The 15,882-nt window shown below is 40.9% G+C and overlaps 2 protein-coding genes across 3 annotated transcripts in view; both read right to left on the bottom strand.

The window, feature by feature from the left end:
• Positions 1 to 145: 145 nt before the first annotated feature.
• pask (PAS domain containing serine/threonine kinase) lies at positions 146 to 8,417 on the bottom strand. The gene is made up of 19 exons (XM_072364390.1): positions 8,213 to 8,417; positions 7,711 to 7,934; positions 7,423 to 7,593; positions 7,116 to 7,244; positions 6,857 to 6,991; positions 6,429 to 6,657; positions 5,939 to 6,120; positions 5,720 to 5,849; positions 5,349 to 5,523; positions 4,314 to 4,546; positions 4,069 to 4,198; positions 3,302 to 3,897; positions 3,068 to 3,210; positions 2,792 to 2,959; positions 2,550 to 2,675; positions 2,315 to 2,449; positions 2,009 to 2,208; positions 1,156 to 1,289; positions 146 to 1,007 (listed from the first exon to the last, which is right to left on the bottom strand). Exons 1-19 carry the CDS (start codon positions 8,406 to 8,408, stop codon positions 604 to 606), a joined length of 3,840 nt encoding a protein of 1,279 aa, XP_072220491.1. The 5' UTR covers positions 8,409 to 8,417; the 3' UTR covers positions 146 to 603.
• A 1,329-nt stretch (positions 8,418 to 9,746) lies between these two features.
• The window catches only part of kcnab1b (potassium voltage-gated channel subfamily A regulatory beta subunit 1b), a 34,687-nt gene continuing 28,551 nt past the window's right edge, over positions 9,747 to 15,882 (bottom strand). For both annotated transcript variants that reach the window (XM_072363585.1, XM_072363586.1), the window contains 6 exons: positions 12,200 to 12,285; positions 11,551 to 11,671; positions 11,357 to 11,451; positions 10,883 to 11,003; positions 10,652 to 10,740; positions 9,747 to 10,550 (listed from right to left, as the gene is read on the bottom strand). In XM_072363585.1, the coding sequence (XP_072219686.1) occupies positions 10,461 to 10,550; positions 10,652 to 10,740; positions 10,883 to 11,003; positions 11,357 to 11,451; positions 11,551 to 11,671; positions 12,200 to 12,285 (602 nt within the window). In that variant the 3' untranslated portion in view covers positions 9,747 to 10,460. The remainder of the gene's footprint in view (positions 10,551 to 10,651; positions 10,741 to 10,882; positions 11,004 to 11,356; positions 11,452 to 11,550; positions 11,672 to 12,199; positions 12,286 to 15,882) is intronic.

Genomic DNA, 15,882 nt, shown 5'->3' with positions numbered 1-15,882 from the left:
TGTAGCCTTATACAAAAAGCATATCTTAATCAATATCAAAGGGAACAACATTTTTTGGTAAGATATTTATTATGTATAAAAATAAATATGTGAAATATTGTAAATATGCTTACACCAAATCAAATAGGATAAAATATCAAGATTAAAATCAGAAAAAAAAGACGGACTCATCACTTTGGACCTGTTCACGTGGTTTCTTTAAGATAAACAGCTCACAGTTGTGGTCATTTTAGGCTTTTGATATCAAAGCAGGGTGCATCACTATTATTTTGCATCTAAAAGTTTTTCCAAAATTCCAAAGAATTAATAAAACACATTATATTGATGAAAAACAACATCTGCAGAAAAATGATGAGATATCCTACTTCATCTGCTTCTCTCAGATCTGAAGGGTGGGGGTGGGGGGTGAGCTGTGACCAGCCAATGATGACAACCCTCAGTCCATTTGTCTGCAAATAACTTTGTCTTGACAGCAGATTTCTATCATTGTCTCGGTATAAAACAAGCTTCCCTTTTCTTATTTTGCTACTTTGATCATCAGAAGACTGCCGCAGACCAAATGTTGGACAGATAGTTAGACTTCACTCTCTTTACATTCAGTCTCTAATCCTCATGGAGGTACTTCTGGAGCTCAGTTTCCAGCGCCACCATTGAGAGCCTCTCGTCTTCATCTTCCTCCTCTTCTTCCTCAGGCAGAGTCTCATCTCTGTGATCTAGGAACAAGCCTGGTCTGATGTACGCCACAGGACTGGACTCTTGATGCTGCGGAGAGCCTGTTAGAAGACGAGAGCCCCAAGAACTGTACGTGAAAAACATGGACGGCCATTGTCGGTCTAACTTTGGTGCTCGAGAGTACTCACAGCTTTCAGATGCAGGAACCACCTCAGCCCAGCTGTATTCTGCAAGAGAGATAGGCTGGCTAATCCAGGGCTGCAAGACCAGGTGATCCAATGTCAGCCTCCTCTTTGGATTAGGGTGGAGCAGCCCACACAGCACACGATGCAACTCTGAGAGTACACAGAACATTTTCATGACCGCACTGCCAAAACGAACAAAAAACAACAACGAAAAAGCTCTGCAAACTGAACAGGTTTTTTTCTTTTTCTTTTGAGAAACAGTCAAACTAGCAACCAGTAAGAGAGGACGTCAGTATACCTGGAGACAAGGGGAATGGGGGCTTTAATTTGGCTTCCAGGATCTCACCCACATCACAGAAGGGGTTTTCACTGAACAGCAGAGTGTAGAGTAAAACTCCCAGAGACCACGACTCCAGCTCTGGACCTTCATAGCTAGACAGGAGCAGAAAAAAAAAAAGCGCAAAAAAAAAATTCAAATACGCCTTTAAGTGGCAATATGGGCCACATGGCACTGGCAGTTGCCTTTGCATAGCTTTACTAATGTTACCAGTTTTCAGTCAACATTGTAAAGTTTAAAGAGTCATAAAAAGCCAAAGGACTGTTGAATGTTGAGAGTCTTCATGCAGGTTTTTTCAGCCAACGGGGACTGAAGACTTAAATGTGCGTAAAGCCATACATCTGAAAAGGGGTTCTGATGTATGGCTTTAAGCCCATTCTAATACCACCGTTCCATTTTATGCATTAATCATAGTTAATACGTGCTTCAATCAGTTTTCCTTCTCAATTTTGATCATGTGGTTAATTATTGTAAAGTCTCCTTGTGCGTTTGAGCCAACAGTCTGCAGGTAATTGTAAACCTGATCAACTTTCCACTAATTCCCTTGTTTAAGAAGCAAGTCGATCTTTTGATTTCTCCTGCAGTCTAGTCTTCTTTTGGGAAGCATCTTTACTCTCCATTTTCCCTCAGAGATATTATCTACATGTAATAGCAGGTGGATATAATGTTACCGTGAACATAAATAAAGGTTGTCCTTTCAGTAGTTTATTCATTAACTACCTAAAGACCTTAAGTAAAGACTAGGGTAGCTCTGTTTTAACTCTGTAGACCCATGTGAGGAACAAACAACTCGGCATTTACATGAAATACTCACGGATTTCCCTGAAGCACTTCTGGGGAGCAGTACTCCAGTGTGCCACAGAAATTGTAAAAGAGCTTGCTGGGAGCCAATATCGCCGCAGAACCAAAATCTATCAGTCGAATGTGAAAGCATTTGTCGATTATGATGTTTTCATCTTTTATGTCCCTGTGAATTATGTTCTTGCTCCTCAAGTAGAACACAGCTGCCACAAGCTAGAAAGAGACATTACATCCATTTCAACAGGGAACAAAACATCTCTCTTCACACTGCAGACTCCATTCTCCTGTTAGTTCTATAGTTTAGGGCCATTTCACATACCTGTCTGAAAATGTAGCTCGCCAGAGGCTCATCCAGCCTCGGCTGCATGTCTATGAATTCAAAAAGGTCCAAACAGTCTCCATGTTTCTCCATCACCATCTGGAAGTAACTCCCATTCTCAAACACCTCCACCACCTGAAGAGGTGCAGACAGATTGGTGCAGATTACAGAGCGATACGAATAAAAGATTCTGACAGCTTGTGACTTAAATGCCCTGAAGAGACAAAGCCGTTACCTTGACAATATTATGGTGCTGCACTCGAGTTAGTATGGCAATCTCCTGGCTCACTCTTCCCAACATGGGGTCATCTACCCAGCAGTCACTCACTATCCTGGCCTTGCTAATGAATTTCACTATCACCTGCAGATTTTCAAGTTAACGAAGATGACATATCATCACAATCTTATCCTCCTTGAGAAAGAAAGAAATTTGACATGTTTAAGATGTGCTTCTGCATAAATAAGAATGTTTCTAACTTCTTGTCCATCACAGCGTCTTATGGCATTCCAGACGAAACCGAAGGCTCCTTTACCCACAGCTTTGAGTGGCTGGTACTCTTCTCTGAACTGGCCGTCACAGGCTCGAGAATGTTCGAGGTCCACCGTGGAGCGCAGCGCTTCCCCTTGGCTGACCTCAGCGATCCTCTGAGTGAAGGAACGCCAAATTAGATAAAAGTAGAACAATCACTCTGATGTATAGCAATTTGTTACAGTGCGCCGTGCCCACTCAAAAAGATCTATGGTGTATCTGACCTCTCCCAGACTGACTCCCGATTGATCGTTAAATGATCGATCTGTGTGCAACAATGTCCCCTGCTGGCCAGACCTGCTGATCCACACACAGAACATGAAGCTTCCGTCAGGGAGTTTAGTCATCCGGACATCACACTGCAATTCTAGAGAGAGATGAGTTGTGTTATTGTTATGTTTATGCTTTTTTTTTTTTGGGGGTGGAAAAACAGACCAATATACAGATTTATTACCAACCTATTCTTGTGCCATCCCTGTGGTATCCATTCCCTTCAACTCGTCCCTCAAGTATCTGTAGAGTGTGTGTCGATAGATTGTGTCCATTAATCTTCTGTTTCTTAGGTGTTGACGTGGCAGGCATGTCGGTCTGTGACTGAGTCCCAGAATTCATTTGTGGAGAGCACTCTTGGCCCTTTCCCTTGTGAATAGCAGAGAGAGCTGCCCACTGGTCTTGCTCGTGGTGTTCCTTCTCTGGGTCCTCACTCGCGCCGTTCTTGAGCCCCATAGCAGCGAACGCCGTCTCAGCAGATTCTGCAGACTCTGCTTCCTGGTCTGACCCTACCACACACGGGGAGGGTGTCCGCAGGAGCTCAGCTGTATCGCAAGATATCATAGAGTGTTGGCTGTCATTGTGGTACTCTCCGCCACTGAGCAGCTCTAAGCTACCACTCAGGTCTAGTTCGGCTAATGCCAGAGTAACCAGATCTCCATTGCTGTTGATGTCCAGGAAGCAGCTTGCCGAGTCCACTGTGTGCACTGAAGAAAGGTCTTCTGCCTGAACAGGATCAGAACCAACATTGCCAGCAAACTTCTCGCAGAAGCCAGAGGAAGATCTGGAAATTAAGGTTCAATAAACCAGTCACAATTCATTTTGTATTTACACACGCAGGTGTTTTTAGTGCTGCTGCAGAATGTTTACAGTTTTGTGACTATTCTAGATTTAGTACGTTAGTGGCTTTAAGGACTCCAGTGCAAGCACATAGCAGAAAACCATCTCCCCTCACCTGCTCTCAAGTGAGATGACCTCGAAACTTGAGTCTTGGAGGACCGAGGCACACGAGTGACAGTCTTTTCCTACATCAGTGCAGATGCCACCTCCTGTTTCAACACCATGTCCATGCTGATCTGGAGTACCTACAAAAGAGGAAAAAACATCTCTGTGGAAAAACATGGTCCAAGTCTGACCTGTGTCTGAGTTTAGGAACAGACAAACAAAAGCTAAGAAAACAACAATATAACCACATCCCACCTGGTATAATATTGAGAGTAGGTGCATTATTTTTCTGGACCACATCATTCAGCCACTCTGCTCTGTTATGGCGCGGTGCTTCAGTGGGAACCAAGTGGCAGAAGTCTTCACTTAGAGGTTCCACCCAGGTAAAGGTCTTGAGGAGCGCCTGTGTTGTATCCACACTGCTCAGCTGGCCACTTAAGGGAGCTACCTGAGCTGCTTCCGCCATCAGTTCTGTAGTATCATTGGCCCTGAAGAAAGAATGGATGTTTGAATCCAGTTGATCATTTCATACTAAGAATACATATCGTAAGTCCAACTTGAAATGCAATGATTCAGTTACATAATACTAAGAAATGACTCATCTTTTTGTGAGGACAAATACTCACAAAAAGATGCAAAGTTTTATACATGTTCTACGGTCATGGCATTAATAGACTTGTAAAATCCTCCTGCAGTTTGGAGAAATGGGTTGATCAGAGTTTGTGCAAGGAGCTGTAGATCTTCACTTTTAAATCAACTAAAAGATCAAGAATAAGATCGTATGAAAGAGCATAATTAGCCAATAATGTACTGGAAGAGAAACCTAACCGTTACCGATGTATATGCAAGTTTGACTGTATTAACGCGATGGAACACCACAGAAAAGGATGCGCTTAATTACTTATGAACTTACTTGTGAAAATCAGAATAACTCTGAAACTACAGCAAGGTTAACTTTTCTTCATATAAAAAAGGTCCAAGACGATCAAAAACACCGAATGATGACGGTGATCTCCTTCACTAAATGTTTAAAATCAAATAAATGTCATGAATCCCTGTAATGTAAAACTGCTTTAAAAAAAAAAAACAACTGAATATGATGGGTCTTTATTTGCTGAACACGTGGCAAGAGAGAGGACACATCAGACACTGTGACGCTCATCTTAGAATCAAGATATACAGTCATTCAAGACTAGGGCTGTAGCGATACACTAATCTCACAATACGATGCACGGCATTCAGCCGACAAATGAATTAATGCCAATACCATATCACGTGTAATTAACTTACATAATTACACATGTGGAGGAGATTGCAGGAGGTGAGATGGTGGACAGAGCGCTGCCTTGTTTGTCCAGCCTGGTGGTGGTGGTTCCAGTGAAGATCCTGCCTCTTCCTGTTGAGCTCCTTCCCTGGACAGCCTGCTGCACCATTGCCATGTCTCCAGCGACCAGGGAGGAAGGTTCTAAAGTAAAGAGAAGGAGAATAATAACAAAATAATACACAGTGTGAATGAATGATACTGTAGGGTCAAAGTAAAACTATATAAAAAGATATTAACAGCACTGCCATGACAGGAAGCCATTTTGAAGTTCATATTTTGAAAAAAAAAAAATACACTACATTGCTATAATTTTTCACTGATATATTCAGATGCTCACCAGATTTCCTTGATGTTTTGAATGAGACTGGACTTTTTTCCACCTCCAAATGAGAATCAGAGAGGAGGCCAGCCTTTCTGTCTGAGTCAGACATCCATTCGTAGAAACCAGGCATCAGGAAAGTGACACTCTGTGGATGACAAAGCAGCAGCGACAGAAATGAGAGCTGGCGTGATCCTCAGTCCAAGCAGCCTATATCAGCTGATCCCGGCGGCTAACCTTTCCCAGCAGCTCGTCTTTGCTGTACCCAAACAGACTGAGGGCCAGATGGTTGTGGATGCTGAAAATTGAGCCATCGGGACGAAGGATAAGAAGGCCGCTCAGAGGAGCAAAAACCCAAACTGTTCCTGAGTACTCCGGTGGTGGGTTGGGGGAGAAAATGATGTCGTCCACTTTGAATTCTGTGAAGGCCCAGACACATATTTAGCATGCAGGTTTACAGAAAACACAGTAGCGCTTTCAAAATCCCTAAAAATGTTTAAACACTGAACAAATATGCACATGTCAAGTAATTTCATGGACATTTTTCAACTGGCACACATAACAGCTGGACCCATTAACATCTCACAACTCAATATTTGCGGGTTTCAGTCACACAGTCACAGCGCAGTGCGGTGGATTATGCACCAGTTTCTTCCAGAAGTTTGAATAAAGGTCCCAGTTTAGTCATGATTAAACTCTCAATTAAAAAAATTCAATCAAAACCCACCTGATGACTGCTCCTTACTATGAGGCTGCTCACATTGGGAAGTTTCAGTCTTCCACACATGTTGCTTGTGTTCCCCATTAGAGAGTTCCAGATCTTCTCTTGAGGTGCTCCCATACTGCTCATTCTGGTGTTGAGGTTTTCCACATAGTGCAGCACCCTGAAGTTTTACACAGAGTGGGACTGACGCACCTCCTCTGCTTTTCCCAGACACTCTCTGAACCCTCAGCATCTGAGAGAAGGAAGACATAAAAGCAAAGTCAGACACGGTGGCATAATGAAATTCCCGAGCTTAGAAAGTTGAGGGGTATAATTTATTTTCTGTCTGCTAAGAGGCCCTCAAGCAAAACAGGCACTGCAAAGCAGTCATGGTTAAGAATGGGACATTTCCTCTGCAAAGCGGAATAGTTTTAGTTGTAAAGTATGCTTACTTTGGGCAACGCGTGACTATAGAGAGGGATTTGCAAAGAGGGAATCAGCTCTTTAATCGACACTCCTTTTAAATCCTCAGGGTGGTGGTATCCATGAAGATATGCAAATGCCTGGTCACAGGTTAAGATACAGCCCTAGAAATAGTATCAAACGTGTACATTTATCATACATTTCATTTTTAGTGTAAAAGATCAAAATTTCAGTAAATATAAACAGGAGGATCCCACTCTCAAGATTGCTAGATAAGAGTATACTTACATCTTGTGAAAAGGACAAAAAAGCCGATACCCTCTCTACACTTTCCATCATGACAAGCCAATGCTCTTCGTTTTGTCTGTGGGTACACACCGAAACTGGCACCTCTCCAGATACTGTCACAACATCGACCTACATAAAAAAATATATATATATTTTTTAAAATCAGTCCAATAAACATACAAAACACACTTGTAAAACCTGCACAAACAGATCGTTGCAGCAGAAGTGCAGGACATTAGAGATACTGATATGAAAATTAGCATGATGTGTGAAAAAAAATAAAGTCTAAACATAGTATATTTCATACCACTTTTCCAGATAAAGCAACAACAGTTCCATCTGCAAGAGGAAAATCTTCCTCCAATGCTTCTTCCAGGACCTGACTGGTTTTCTTTAAGATAGAAGACAGCTTCTTTCCAATCAGTTCCTCAGTGGAGCACTCAAAGAGTTTCCCTGCCTGCTCATTTGCTGACAAAACCTGAAAAACAAACAAATGGTAAAAAACCCATTTACACTTGATAGTTACTGTACCTGAGAACGTGTTTAACCAGTGCTACTAAGCAACCACAGCTCACAGTTAATACACATACAGTACCTCTTTGGTTTTACGAGAGACAGTTAGAATGACTTTGTTTGGGTTTAGAGTGGAAGGGTATCCAGACAGGCCAAGATCTCCTGAGGTAAGCAGACTGAAAAGGCTCTCCTCTGTTTCTGATGCGGTTGTCGGGTGTGGCAGAGAAACTGCAGAAACTTGGGAGCCAGGAGGTAAGCAAGAGAGTTGATAATTTCTTGCTGCCACGGAGGTGCAAACGTCCAAACCTGTAAACAAAAATAGGGGATTACTCACTCTCATTGTCAAAATTAACACAGCAACAACAGTTATTAGCCTAGTGCAATGTCTTCATATTGGTGGTTTTGACTGAAACATGTCCACAGTCATTAAAACAGTCAACATATTTAATTTAGAACACAACTAAATCAGCACAAAGAAAATTTGGTCACTTGTGTTTCCGGGAAAACTGGTTAACAAAACAGATTGTGATTTTTTTTTTAACGAGAGCTGTAAACACAATTACAATCAAAACAATTAGTCCAACCTGTTATGAAACCAGGATAATGACGACGCTGTAGGCTGGTCTTGTACGTCGGTCTCCGAGTACATGGGTACGACTTATTCAAGTCAAAATCATCTTCCAAGGGACCAGAGGAGAGGTCGGGTGCCACACAAATAGTCTGTCTTTTATCTCTCGTGCTCTGGGTGGCCACAAATCGAGCCTCAGTCGACAGCGACATTACGACTTATCACCTGGAAATTATACTTGATTGAATTACAGATGCGGATGAGTGGATTATAGAGACACTTGTTTGGAAATGGGTCAACGGAGAACATTTATGATGATACAGATAATTATCATCTAGATCAAAGAAACACCTACCTCAAGTCGATGGCGGTCTGTATTTCTTAGAGGGTAGGATATATTACAGCCAGGCAGGGCAGTTTCAGTTGACGTTAGTTGACAAGGTAACAAGTTGAGGATGCCTCCCCTGCATTATCTGGCTAGCTTACCATATGCTAACTTCCCTGCTAATGCTAATACAAACAAACCTGCTCGGTTCTGTCGGGCACTAAAGCAGCAACGTTTTCACCCTCTATTTGAAATGACTTTATCCTCACTACATTACCGTGGTCTTAGCTCGTCGTCGACATCCACACGTGTCAGTCTTAGTGAAAAAATACTTTATTATTATTATTTCTCTTCATCCCGTATTGTTATTTTGTAAACCGCGGGCTTCAGGCGCCAGCGACTGGGAAGTTGGGGATATTTTCATTCAGCCAATCAAACTTTAGGCTCCTGAACAGGGAGAGCTCATTGGATAACAAACCGATAACGACCGCCTTTGCTTCCATGGAAACGTTGTCACAGGAAGCCAAACAAACAAAAAAAAATGGATAAAGAACATTAGATATTCGCGAGAAAATGTCTTCAGTGTTATTGTTAAACAGAAAGACACAGATTACACCCCAAAAACGAACAGTACTATGCAAGAGTGTTTCAAATTAGGTTGTTTTTTTCCTGTTGCAGCTCTCAATCCAGCAAAGCAAACGCTGACTATATGCTATATATGATTTAATCTGTATTTGAAAACAAACAAAAAAAAAAACCAACAACCCTAAAACGTGTCACATTAGAGCTATAAGCTTTTTATTTTTTAATGTACAAATCTGATTAACAACACCACGTACATATTTGAACGAACAGAACAGAACATAACAAAGATAAACCCATTACATAAAACTGCCATCTGGGAGAAGCTGGGTAAAAAGTCTGCATGTTCTAGGTACAGTTACTGCGTGGGTCCATATGGTGTTCATTTTTTTTAAGTCTCTATATTAATCACGTGGCTTTATTTGTTATCCCCAAGCTTTGCAGGGTTTTTTTTATAAGTGAAAAAATAAATAATATATACATATAGATATATAAGTCTACTGTCTTCTTACCCCTTATGTTGTATCTATTTTTATTTTACTTATATATGTATATATAAAACACATATATATAACAGTGCATATATATATGAATATATATATTTCTGTTTATATATATATATTTAGAACAATCAGTACAGATAATCATATTTTTGTTAAACTTAGCTCTCTTGGTGTTAACTAAAACATTGTGAGTTTTATTATCATTTTATTATTTAATTCAGTACAGTCCAATTTATCAAACTTACAGACAATTTCCAGCTTTAATGGGATATATTATTCCAGGCCTCTGAGAGCAGGAACCAATTTTAACATCGCTAACTCTTTTTAACACAGTACAAGCTAAAAATTCTTCAGCATAAGGTACATTTTGATGCAGATCATCTTTTTTTTTTAAAGCTTTCTGCACTGTCATGAGGTCAGTGAGATGCTTGGAGGTAATAAGTTCTGCTAAAGTTTCCTAACCGTGCATTAACAGCCATATTCACACAAGTACTTTGAACATTGATGATATGTCTTCGTAATCATTTTCTTCAATGAATTTGTGGTTCAGCACCTTCTGGACAGTTTGTTGGAGTGAAAGAGGTTTTCACTCAGGAAATCGTCTTGGTGGATCTGCTAAATTTTGTTTAGTCCTGTGTGTGGTTGCTATAACCGTAGCATGCATGCTTTGTCATCAAGCAGCTCACTGTATGTTAATGAGTTGTAAGAGCCAAGCGTAACACATTGCACAGTCACACACATACACACAGTCAGACACACGCAAGCAATCCTGGGCGCACACTAAAGGTGCCATGGCTGTGGAAAGTGAGCTTTCATAAGCTTTTTGAGCATAGTTCACTTGGAGGGGTTCATTCCTAATGGTGGTAGTCCCTTTTACTGTGTGGACGGTTGCCCAGTATATGATCCACATCTGAGGCAATACCTGCTGTAACCTTGGGAATTACCTGAAAACAATGAAAGAGCACATCAAGATAGGTGGCAATACTGTGCAGCAAGACCAATGACTCAAATGCTTACATGACTTTGAGAAGGCTTTAAAATCTACCTGAATGGCTCCCAGGTTTTCTGTAAGTTGGCTTGGATTGGAGGACCCCAGGAGCACTGAGCTCACTCCCTCGTTTCTTAAGCACCAAGCTAAGGATCAGTGACAGTGGAATATTATTGTCTTTCATAGTTATTGTAAAGGCAGAAATATACTGATGTCTTTAAATCATTCATGTTATGAGTTTAAAAATGTGAAATCAAGGCAAGGTCCAGTTTGTTAGATATCCTTTACCTATGGCTAGCTGTGGCAAAGTGCATCCAAGCTTCTCTGCAATATGAGTCAGTTCTTTTAGTTTGGCTTGTTGTTTTCTCCCATCCTCACTCAACACCTTCTCCCTCAACCACTGGTATGGCTACAAAAGCAGTACAAGAAAAAGCTTAAGAATTGTGGTTTGAAAACAGGCAAAAAAAAACTTGAACATGATTATGTTACATGACTATTCAAGCTACAACTCGTGGCAAAAAAACTTATGTAATCACCACTCTAGGAGAATGTGCACTCAGCTGTTTAAGCTTCATTATATCATCATCATCCAAAAACATTTACAAAGCCAGAATGTTCATGACTTTTAGTCATAACCACGATACATTTATTTCTTTAGACATTCCAACTTATTAAACATCCTGTGAATAAGGTGATTCAACAAATTTTGCCAGGGGGTGTATAAAGCTCCGGAGAGATGGCCAAATGAAATTCAACTTCTACCTTTATGGCAGCCCTGGAGGATTCTGGGATGCCATTTTCGTACTTCCCGGTAATAATTCCGCAGGCCAAAGGAGACCAAGAGACCACACCCACGCCTGTTATAACACAATGACCACTGAGCAACGAAAAAAGAGAATCTGCGGCAGCTCTCTTTAAAAAAGCTTTAGGGCATCGGAAATTTACCACACACCTACCTATTTTGTGGTAGAGCTCTGGAAGCTGAGTTTCTACTTTCTCCCTCTGAAAGAAATGATACTCAGCCTGCTCACACACCGGTGGAATAAGATTAAACTGCCTGGCCACGGAATAAGCTTCCTAATGAAATGTGAAGAAGGAAAAACAAGAAAGGTGTAAAATGTCACGGAGATTAGGAACATGCACAAAATGTCTAATGACTGTTATCTTTTCCCAGTGGTGCATATGGAGCCGTCTTTCACTGTAGTAGCTCACTCAGTATTTAATTGGATTTCATACCAGCCTCTACAGTATAGAGAAAACTGGGCATATTCCACAGTGTTGACAGCCTAAGCCGTGACAGAACATTTGATTTATCATAAACCAAACTATTGCTGAACTCTATTTCACTGCATTGGTCATATATTTTTGTTTAGCTGACAGAAAACACAAAGCAACTCGTTGGATGATGTTTATTCAATGAGACTGGACAGAAATATCATTTTCAACTGTATCTGCTGTCTTGAACATTTCTTTGTTGTAAGATGTGTTTTATGGTATTTAAAAAGCACCCTATTTTTTTAACAGGGACAAACAAATGTCAACATGTATTGCCCAATTGGAATTTATCTTTGTGGGATGGGACATGTCTTTTTTTAAACCACTTACCATAATCTCCATAGCAGACCAGCGTGAAGTTCCCCAGTACATAGACATCCCTTGGTTGATCACATGAGTCATTGCTCTCACTATCTCTGTAGAAACAAAATATTGAAGACCAAAATAAGTAAATTAACAATCACTGGACAGTAGGTGGCACCATTATTGCAAATTGGAAGACCACCTTCAAAACAAGACTTGTGTTGAAGTTGATTCGCAACCTTTTAATCTTAAAATGATATTATACTTTTTTTTTCCTTATCATTTAATATCAAAAGTTTCAAAAAGATTGAGCTGGCATTTTCAATGTTTGCCTCCTTTAGAATTCATGTATAGGCAGAAATGATTTGCCACACTACCTAATGTGGTCAAATGCTGCACGGGTGAAATGAAAAGCTCCATTCAGTCTTGGCAGCATGTTGCTAATCCAGCGCAATAAATCATTCCAAGTTTAAACTGACGCTGCAGAAGTCAGACACAGGTCCCGCGGCAGTTTACATATTCATGCCAGAGGATGCTGCGTGGATGTAATGCTTGATGGAGGAGAGGAGAGACAAAACTGTTTTTGTGCAGACTATTGTGAAGTTGTTCATTTCTTTTTCTTTTGGACCAAGGACATCTCTACTTATACAAGGAAATACATTTCTTATTTTGTCTAAGTGTCTCTTTTATGCTATATACAAACTCCCTAGTTGCTGAACAACAACAAAGTGGTATGTGTAACTTGCATACACCAATGAAACATCTGCTACATGAGCACAATGCAAATGCTGGAAAATGTGCAACAGAGGGAGTAACAGAGAGAGAAAAAAAATGTAATTCCTATTCATCAGTACCTCTCTCTTTGGACAAAAATGTAAGTCAGTGTGAGCATGTGTGTGTGTGTTGTGTGTGTGTGTGTGTGTGTGTGTGTGTGTGTGTGGGGGGGGGGGGGGTGGGGGGGGGGGGGGGGTTGAAGCATGTGGGAAGGCAGCGGAATAACTGTGCACCTGCTCCAAAAGGGAGGGAGGGAGGGAGGAAAGGAGGAAAGGAGAAAAGACCGGATTTACAGAGATGTAAGGACAGAAGGCAAAAAAGTGAAGGAGGAAACTTAGAGGCAAACAGTTCACAGAGTTTGAGAATACATGAATAATCCACCTCAGTGCCAGGAGGGAAAGACGACAACTTGATTTACAGCAACATTCATGTCTTAACATAAAGCTACTTTTCAGTAGGCCACGGTGAGTCATCAGCTCCAACAACAGAAGGCACACTGTGCCTGGAGCTCAGGTGAGAGTTCCAGCAATCACTATCAGCACTGATCTCAAAAAAACCCAGTTGGAGGGTGAAGCTGTGTCCATATGCACATGTGTGTGAGTCAAATACTTTGTCATGCATTTGCACATATGAGCTTCATGTACAATTTAGATGTGAAGATTAGCATATATTATACAACAAGCAATCAATTCATGGCATTAAGGCTTGCGACAGGAGATCTAAAAAGTGGAAACTGGGTCCGAACAAAGGTATCAAAATCCACCTGCTTGCATCTCCAAAGCTGACTCATTTGCATGCATATAACATAAATTCATTTGGATGTTAGCCAGCATCTGCTTGTCCTTGAGCCCTCTCACAGCAGCAACACACCTCTGAGTCTGGGAGATTTGTTCAACTTCAGCCGGCAGGTGTGACAGCCGACCTTCTGTACAGTCCAGAAGAAAGAATTTAACACACACCGATCTCCATATTCGTCTGGACAGGTGTCTGTACAGATGTGAGAGATTTTTTCTTTTTTGATGAATGTGTCACGATCATGTTTGGCTGTGTTGTTGTTGCAGTTTCTGGGCTTTAGGTGGGGCTGAGCAGGTTTCTAGGAAGTCCGGGGCAGAGTCTGGATTACTACTGCCTTCCCACCTTTTTCCTCGTTTGTCCTCATCAAGACACAGTCTTAAAGAGCTGCGGGAGCAACCAGCCTTCGCCAGACTGTCTCACTTCCCCAGTGGCAGTTAGGCTGACTCCTGTGTTCCATAGAGAGTTATATTGTAGTACTTGCCTTGCCTTCTTGTTTTTCTTCAGTACTTGTTTAGCTTCCGTCGTCGATTCTCCTCACTCTGGATTCCAATTCTAAGGACTTAGCATGGCTGTCAGATAACAGGAAACTTTGAAGGGCTGAAAAATGCCTCGCTTTGTGGTCAGGGAAAAAGGGAAGTTTAAATGTAGTGTGACAAGGAAATTAAAGAGGTGTGTGTGTGTGTGTGTGTGGTGGTTGTGGGGGGTTCTTGATGGGTCTTTTCCTCTTCTCTGCCTTTCTATCCCATTCTTTACCTATTTTTTATATATATATTATTCAATATTCATTTGATTGAATGAATTCAATTTGCTTCATATTACTCTGTGCAGTAAAATCGGATTTTGAATGATTGGATAGCGGCATTGTGTGGCACCTAAGACAATTTACTCTGTGAGCCATGGTGTACCTATTAATACAATGAATTAAATTGACATGACATAGATTCATCTCCTGGAGGCCCATTTTCATTATATTTGCTGTAATGAGTGTTTCATAAATGAAATGATTTGATGACATGTTAGCTTGGGGAAACTTTTACAGTGTTGCCTTGTAACCAACAGCTGCAACAGTACAGCACAGTAGAAGTGATAAGATTGGAGTAAGAGCCTTGCAAATAAGGAGGAGATTGTATATTTATGACACATTGGGTCAGTATACTTCCAAAGAATGTAAGTAAAAAAGACCAAAACATCTATTTAGAGAGGGATAGGAAGGAGGCAGAGGAGGATGCGGCTATAGGAGAAGGAAGCAGTGATGGTAACAAAAGCAGACTCTGCTGCCATGACATCACTTTTTTTTGTCCCCAAGGGGACACGAGTTGTCTCACGCATAGTCGGAGGTAGTTAAAGTCACAAAAACAAACATGAATGCATGCAGATGCACCTTTTAGTCAGTGCTACATTTTTTCTATGTCACTTGGAGATCTCAAATGCTCCCTTTTGCATTTTAATGATGTTGTTAAGCCAGTTTGACTTTCAGTCACTGATGTGGGCGTGTGAATCGATACCTCTGACATGTGAATAACAAGTTCTATGTGCTGCATATGCTCACGGAGAGGGAGTAACCAACAGTGCTGCTTGGATACTTAGTGAGTGTCAACAAGCCACCACACTCAAATTAAAGATGTTTATCCTGTCCATGATTTAGAACAGCGATTTAGCAGCTTTGACGTGAACGATGAAGCAAACGTGAACAATCTTGTAGTAAATATCACTTGCAAAAAGTTTTTCTAACTGCTAAGACCCGACTGCAACACAGGCCCAAATCATGATTATACCACCCTCTCATTTACAAGTTAAAGAGCTGCTTTAATTCAATTCTTTGATTTTTTTTTCTCCAAACATTTCTTTGTGGATTATGGCCATTCAGTTTTTTTTTTTTTTAACTTTAACAGCTCATATGACTTGTTTCTAGAAGGCTTTAAGCTTGTTAAGATGTTCTTTTGCAGAATCTGAAAAATCTTCCTGCGGGGTGTTTTGAAGTCAAAGAACGATTTGATTTGTCCTTTTAATCCAATTAGCAGTTGTCTCTAAAATCTTTCATGGTAGTCTCAACTTGATCTCCAACAGTCCTCTTAACTACTGATTCATGATTACTTTAAAAACTGTGGAAAATGGCTAACTGTTAACACTTTGCTACTTTT

Source organism: Leuresthes tenuis, unplaced genomic scaffold (genome assembly GCF_036924035.1).
Source record: "Leuresthes tenuis unplaced genomic scaffold, fLeuTen1.0.hap1 SCAF_14, whole genome shotgun sequence".
NCBI classification, from domain to species: Eukaryota; Metazoa; Chordata; class Actinopteri; order Atheriniformes; family Atherinopsidae; genus Leuresthes; species Leuresthes tenuis.
The sequence above is the reverse complement of the archived record's forward strand: the minus strand, read 5'-3'. Positions and strand labels throughout refer to the sequence as shown.

Bases quoted from the DNA above. Each gene is read 5' to 3' on its own strand.
- pask (XM_072364390.1), bottom strand. From the start codon at position 8,408: ATGTCGCTGTCGACTGAGGCTCGATTTGTGGCCACCCAGAGCACGAGA. The intron at 2,676-2,791 runs GTTAGAAACATT...GAAAATCTGCAG, and splicing joins GACGCTGTGATGGACAAGAA to GTGATAGTGAAATTCATTAG. The intron at 1,290-2,008 runs GTGAGTATTTCA...GCTCCTGTCTAG, and splicing joins GAAGTGCTTCAGGGAAATCC to CTATGAAGGTCCAGAGCTGG.